General features: G+C 57.4%; 1 protein-coding gene across 1 annotated transcript; it reads right to left on the bottom strand.

Annotated features, from left to right (window-relative positions):
* Positions 1-5,745: 5,745 nt before the first annotated feature.
* Positions 5,746-6,762, bottom strand: D7B24_003055 (uncharacterized protein; the record flags this gene model as incomplete). The annotated part of the gene is made up of 1 exon (XM_028637249.1): positions 5,746-6,762. One exon carries the CDS (start codon positions 6,760-6,762, stop codon positions 5,746-5,748), a length of 1,017 nt encoding a protein of 338 aa, XP_028490870.1.
* Positions 6,763-7,196: the final 434 nt, after the last annotated feature.

The following is a 7,196-nucleotide window of genomic DNA, read 5'->3' as shown; positions in this document are numbered from 1 at the left end:
GTCTATTTAAAGTCGGCATGGGGAGGACCGCAAGGGTCGTCGGGCCTGGCAGAATATTAGAACTCCATGCATCTCATTCTGCGTGCGCATTCACTTCTACTTCCCCTGGTTATTCGGATGTCCTCATGCGCCCATGGCTCGAAACACGTCAGCTATACCAATCAATGATGGTATTTACACGCCGTTTCCGACATGCATAAGGGTTCCAGTGCAAACCCCGGAGTTATGAGGCTCTCAACGTTTGATGATCTTTTCTGAAGATCCGATGACGGGCCGTAGCATCTGACACATGATTTGGCACTTGCCTCGTCGCAGATCGTCAAAAGCGTTCCCCGACGGGATGCGACGATGATGGGACGAGTGTAATGGAGCCCAGGGACCCTGCCCCATCCCTCAACAACGTTTCTTTTGCCTCCCCATCGTCTCCTGAGAACGTTGGAGGTGCCGCAGTGCCAGTCTCGAGCAGTCGCCGAACGATCTCTAGATTCGGGGGTAAAGGACGCTCCAGGCCTCCCCTTCGAGCGCGTAACGTGGCACAATGGCATGGAACTTCAGAATCCGGTGGGGTGCTGGGGGCGATGTCACCTCGGCTGAACAGTTCCACAACAACGACCGACTATGGCATCTTCTCCTGTGCCGTCGCCTCGAGGGGGGGGGTGTTCCATTGGTGTCCTTGGTCTGCTCTAGGCGTGCATTTCCAGCTTTGTGTGGGCTTTTCCAGGGTTTCAGTAAACTTTCGGGATTTGCACGCCTCTGTCGATCACAGCCAGGGTGCCAATAGGAACCTCCCTGCCAGTGCAACTCGTTGTTTTGTAAGCCCCACCACTATCGACTCAGGGCGGCTTCAATAGCCTCGCGCACAAGACAGGCACCATAGCGACGACAGAGCTTAGCCAGAGCTGAGAAGCCGTCGTTACACTGTTTGAATCTGAGGCGCAGGGCCTCTGCCCTTTCGTTAGCAGCACCGGCAGTGGCAGTAGCAGCCCCATCTCGCCAAAGAGAACCTCAAGCCCCGGTCGTGGTGTCCTCGGAATTGCAAGAACTCGGATTGGGGGGGATCCAAAGGTACGGACAAAGGAGCGGCATTTTCCGCGTCGTCTCCATCGTTTGTCTGTCTACGCTGTTTACTAATGCTGATAGCGATCGTCTTCACGACTACTGATGGCACTAACTGGGTCAACCGCAGTAGTGTCAGAGTGGAGGCACGTCTAGGTAGTCAGGAGAAATGGGATCGGCACGGCTGTTGCTGCCACGAGGCAGATGGAGTGGAGGATCCATCCGCGTCGAGCTCGCCTTGATGTTGCTCCGAACGTTTCACCGCCGGAAGTCCCATTGAAGCCCTGAGATGCATTCGGCTGTCTACTGCGATGGCTGCGGGCGCAGCAAGAAGACTGGGCAGAATCGAGGCAGCGTCGGGAAGTCTCTAGCCTCGTTCGGAGGCTATGAGTCGTCCCACCACAGGATGACCAGAACGATGTGGTCACTTTCTCGCCGCTGCTCGTGAGGCCCGCTATCGGTCTTAAGACATCGCATCGGGGGAATTGATGGAGGAACACCATCCCAAGTTGCCATTCAACCGGACCCTCACCCGTCTGCTCACCTATCGTCTGGTTCGCGGCCACCTGAAACGTATGAGAGGATTTCCCTGGGGACCCTGTTGACGGACAAGCACGATACCGGAGTCGGCGTAGTGCTCCGACAACCCCAGTTCAAGGGCAGACGCCACGACATTCTTGGCTGCCCATCACTGCCGTGATCCTGTTCCTGTTCGAACCACGCCCCGAAGAGACCCATGCCGCTGGCGGGCAGATGTGTGACGTACTCCGGTCGAGTGCGTTGCGCATGTCTCGGATGACACGCCTCTGAAGTCGGAGCCGAAGCAAAGGAGCAGACGCCGGCGTCTGAGGGTCAGACACCTTAGATGAAGGCCAACGCCCGGCGCCCTGGTCGGCCCAGCCGCCGCCGGCGATGCGTACTGCTGCGGACTCGGTTGACACTGTTCCTTCCAAGGAGCGCCGGTGACAGCAAGTGCCGCGCCGCGTATCGATCCAGGTGGGCAACAGGATCCTTTCGCGACGACGCTCATTCAGGTGTGTCCCGTTGTGATCCACGGTGATCATCACATAAAAGGCTGCACACCACTGGCCAAGGTCTCACTGATCACCACAGGGGGTCCTTCAGATTGGGAAACGAGATCCTATCCGCAAGGATCGGTGGCCAGTCCCTTGCCCTCTTTTTCAAGGGGGCTCTTAAGGAACCAAGCCGACTCAGTCGATGGGTGGGGAGTTCTCTCTGGTTGAGGGCCGTGAGGTTGCAATCCAGAGAAAAGGTTGCCGTCCGAGCGCCAGGACTCCTGTTGCCGGTTCAAAGTGACGAACGACAGGAGAACGATGAGACGGTTCGAACCTCGCTTACGATAGAGGCCCGACGGTGCGTTTTGGCCATCTGACTAGCAACTCTGACAGCTCAGATCGAGCTGAGCGCCAGTCATGAGCGCTGCCATCGCGTGCACCGCCCCGTAACTAGTCCGAACTCAATGCCGCGTCGCCCTTCTCCCCGGAATGGCGGGACAACGGCAACGGCAGTTTCTGAACAGCGCCAGTGCCGACCATTTCGTTCCAACACTACTGAAACTATTACTCACTCAGGATGGTGTGTAACCTAGAAACCCAACTCAGCCGAAGCGATGCAGGCGAGGGTTCATTTAGCCTCGCATCGAGACCGAAGGGCCCAAATGAGGATGGACACAAGCCTGTCGCTTTGATCCCAGCTTCAGAAAGGGTCACTATGTTATGCTGATGCCGAGTATACGGCGGCAAAACGGGATGAAGAGACGCGGGGCCCTCATCCACCTCGCAGAACCGAAAGACACGAGGCCCGACACGGCGCGGGTTGTCGATTGGGTCCAAGTTCTGCCCAGCACCAAACCTCGACTAGCCCAACTGAGTGATCCCCGTCGAGTTAGCGCCTTGGGTGATCAAGCCCGCTGTCATGTTCGTCGGGGATGGCAGAGCGTCTGCGGATTGACGCAGGATTCCCTAATGCTGCACCCACCATATTGCCATTTCTCGGCGTTGCCGTCCGAATCACAACAACAACATCGTGAGATGTCCACTGACCCTTTATGAACGCACGTCCGGTCCATTTCAGGAAACGAGATGAACGAGGTTTATGCCCAACGCGCTCGAGCGACCCTTGAAGTGACGCAACAACGCTACGACCAAGCCAGCCACGTCCGTGTGTCTGCCCTGGTCTTCCCCCTTAGCGGGAGACCAGTGAGACCGGGAATATGCCTGTCTAGCAGTCTGAAGGTCCCGAGAAACCGTAAGCCAGGGCATCGCTGTCGCGGGAGTCATTGCTGAGCAGGGTGTCCCTATTGCCGCCCACGCCACGCTCCAGACTAGGCACAAGATGGAGTGCGACGCTCTTCACGCCAACAGCTGTGTTCTAGGGCCTGAGCTAGACATGTCAAGGACAACCGGGCGCGCGTGCGGCGAACATGGGAAAAGCAATGCAAGCAACATCCCCGCCGGCTTCGGTCACCGGTCTTCGTTTTCTGCTTCTGGTTCCCTTCTCCCTTTTTCTCCACAACTCCACGACTCTCCACCAGGCCACGTCTCCGACTCCCCCGTCCCATCTCGCCCTCGAGTCGCGGTCGACCTGGCAGGGTGAGTCTCCTCTCAGCACGGGTTCCTGCGTTGCTTTTTGCGGGCGGCGTGGGCTGCGGGAACGGCGATGCAGCACCAAGCCCCAGAGGCATGGACGTACCCTCGTGCATGTTGTTGTTCTTGGTGGTCAGGCCCGTGGATAGTGCGCGAATTGGCACATTCGCTCGGCGGGGAGTATGCTGGCAGCTAAGTCGATGGCATATCGCGGCCTGGGTACTGGGAGATTGCGCACGATGTGACAGCACATCGTCATTGCAATCTCGCAGCGTGACCATCGGCAGGGCCGACTACCACAATAAACAAACTCCCATATCTATGCCTTTGCCAATTTACACTTTCTCCCATCCATGCATGCAAGCACCTACAAATCTGGGGTTAGACCCGCCTATCGCACACGAGCTTTCTACCGTCGATGCGTTGGTCGACGGCTACGGTGAATGTGCAGAGAACAAAGAGAAAGAGCTCGAGGTATGCTTAGCAGACGCTGATATTGACACAACCCCATTGCCTGAGCGCGTGAGGATTGACCCTGCATACTGAGCCGGTGATATGTTTCTCGTCGCAATAGCACCCACCCCCTTGCCGGCGGCCGCCCCTCCTCTGGGATGATCATCGTGCGAAACAACCCTATCTGCAGGAAGTTGACCCCTTACCCTGGGGCACCTCGAACCGGATGTTGCTCGCTCCCGTCTCGCTCGACTCGTGGCTACCATGCAGGAGCTGGAAGGCCGTTGCCAGCCCCGACTTTGCCTTGCTTGTCGCAGATCATCACCAGTTTGTGCCATCCTGCCAAGATCCTGGCAGCAGATGTCTCGTCACTTGGGATGACTGTCATCTTTTGCCAAAAAGCTTATGCAGAGGCCACACGGCAACGAGGCGGGCACGTCTCGTTTCAAAGTCTGCGTCGACATGCGTGAAGGGGGGCGGCGTGACATAGAAATGAACGATCAGCATATCCGTGCCATGGCTCATGACTGGCGCGTCAAAGTCGCGTTGGGTCATGTCTCTCTTGGCTGGTAATTGCTAGGTCCTGTAGGATAGCCTCTCCCTGAGCCCCATAGCAAACGTGCCGGTTCCTTCTCTCGTGGGCCGATTCAGTCGCTGTGCTGCCTGGGTGTGTGAACGAAAATCGCGGCCTGAAACCGATAGACCTGGGGGTAGATCCTCAAGGTCGCATTCTGCCCACACGTCGCGTTTCGTCGCTTGCTCCCTGCTTGGCAGTCGCCTAGTCCGCGCGAGTCGGTATGGAACATCACGAGTCCGCGTTTTTTTAAGCAATTGTGAATAGAGTTTGTGAAGGTTGGTACACTCTTTGGCATTGGTAGGCCCCGTGGCCAGCCTTTCCGGCTCTGTCTGTCTGCGTCTCTCTCTCTCTCCCTCGCTAGCCACAATTTGCCAGGTTCCGCCTAAGGATCTCGTCTCTGTCGACTGAGTCCAGTCTGCCCTCTTTCGATATGATACATATCCCCACATGACCGAGCGTACAAGGAAATCGTTGCTATTCGTAGCAGTGGACGAGACTCGCCTCCAAAGTGAGAGGCCTCGTCGTCCGTCGTAGACAATTTGGGAAATATAGTGGCAAGTGTAATAACAGTAAAGGGAAACAACCAAAACAAATTGAACGCCCGTAAATGCTCCTCCTGCCGGGGTGGTATTCCGAAAAAATAAACCAAAAGCCAACGGGGTCCGAGAATGAGGGGAAATTTCTTCTCGTGCAGCTTCTTTTTTTCCCCCTGCCCACCGGTGACGCTTGCAAGTCCCGCGCCCGCGTTTCGCCTCGGCGGCCATGGGGGGGAAGAAAAACAGACAAAGAGCAACGTGGTCTCTCTTGTTTTGTTCTGGCCCCCCCCCTCCCTTCCCTGCCTGTCCGACCCTGTAAGCCCCTTTGAACGCCGCCCTGGCCATCTCGCGATGGATGATAATGATGATTATATACTTGTGGAGAAATGTCCTCTTCTTTGTTCCGGTGGTCGTAGTCATGATGTCTTGCTCCCGAGCCCCACAGTGCCCACCCCACGGCAGCCCTCCCTGCCGGCCGGGCTCCCGCTTTTCTTCGTCGTCACATCTTCGCGGCCGCTCAGGAGACGGGCGCCGCGCCGTGGCAGCCGCGCTCGTGGCGCTTCATGTTGCTGCGGACGCTGAAGGCCTTGCCGCAGCCGCCGTGCGGGCACTTGAAGGGCTTCTCGCCGGTGTGGGAGTGCGAGTGGATGCGGAGGCTGCTGGGGCGGGAGAAGGCCTTGTTGCACGTCGGGCAGACGTAGCGGTCCTGGCTCTGGGGGAAGCTGGCGGCAGCCGAGGGGGAAATGTAGTGGTGGTGCTGCCACGGGTTGGGGCCGCCGAGCATCGTCGGCGGGGCCACCGAGGGAGGGAACGCCGCGGGCAGGGGCCTCTGGTAGTAGAGGCTGGTGATCTGAGCCTGGGGCGGAGGGTAGAAGGGGACCGGGCCGACGGAGTGGTGGTGGTGCGGTTGCTGATGGTGGGGAGGGAGGTAGGAGGAGGCGGCTGCCGAAGCAGAGGGGTAGTGGGACGAGGCCGGAGGCGGGTAGGGCGTCGTCTGATGGATGGGAAGGCGGGCAGCCGGGGTGTGGGACATGGCGCGCTGGTGTTGGTGGTGGACGTCCTCCAGGGGCGGTGTTGTCTCGTAGTAGTAGTTGTGAGGATGGGGTGCTGAGACGGCGGACATCTGGCTGACCGAGCGAGTTGAGGGCGAGTTGTATCCGTCGAATGAAGCATCGGTGCTCATGGGGGGCGTGGGTGGGAAGTTAGCCCGAGCCTGGGAGTGACTGTTCCCATAGTGAGACGAGCTGGGTCTCGTTTCTGGCTTTGCAGAGACGGCATCTCCTTTGAGAACTGTAGTGGATGGTATCAGAACGTGCTGTTTGTCTAGTGGTGTTGCTGCTCCATCCTTACCTTGTTGGTTTTGAGGATGTGTCTCGCTCGTGGGCGAGCCCTGGTCTGCCAGGCCAAGGAGGTTGGAGATGGAGGGAAGGGAGCACTTGGTTGATTCGTCCATGGGGGGCGATGGTGGAGGTTGAGGAGCGTAGGCGTACTGTGTCGTCGTGGCTCCTTGGGTGTTGCTGATGTAGTGATGCATGATGACCGGCACTGGCGACTTCTCTTGCGTTCCTTGCAGTGATGATCCCAATATCTTTCGTTGTATGGCGTTCGTGAGTAATGTTGCAGTTGCGAAGGACTGTCTTTTAACACTGGTTCGACTCTGTACGACTCTGCTCGAGAGGTGTCCTGTCCAAATCGATGTCGAGGTAGCGTGTACTGGCTGTTGAAGGGTATATGATGGTGTGTTGGGCAAATGGGTGTATTAAGACAGTGAAGGTGTGTGCAAATTAGGATCGGGAGTTGTGTAGATTAGACCAAGAACCAGCTGGATGTTGTTTCGTTTGTTGTTACTCTGATATATTGTTGGAGATATCACAAGAATCGAGGCAAATGGGGTTTAGTAGATGGAGTGGGATGGGAGGATGGGTTGTTTAAGTATGTCAGGGCAGGCAAAGAAGCTTGTCGAGGGGG

Source organism: Verticillium nonalfalfae, assembly GCF_003724135.2.
Source record: "Verticillium nonalfalfae strain VnAa140/NRRL 66861 chromosome Unknown scaffold_180, whole genome shotgun sequence".
Classification (NCBI taxonomy): domain Eukaryota; kingdom Fungi; phylum Ascomycota; class Sordariomycetes; order Glomerellales; family Plectosphaerellaceae; genus Verticillium; species Verticillium nonalfalfae.
This window is presented reverse-complemented; position numbering and strand designations above follow the sequence as displayed.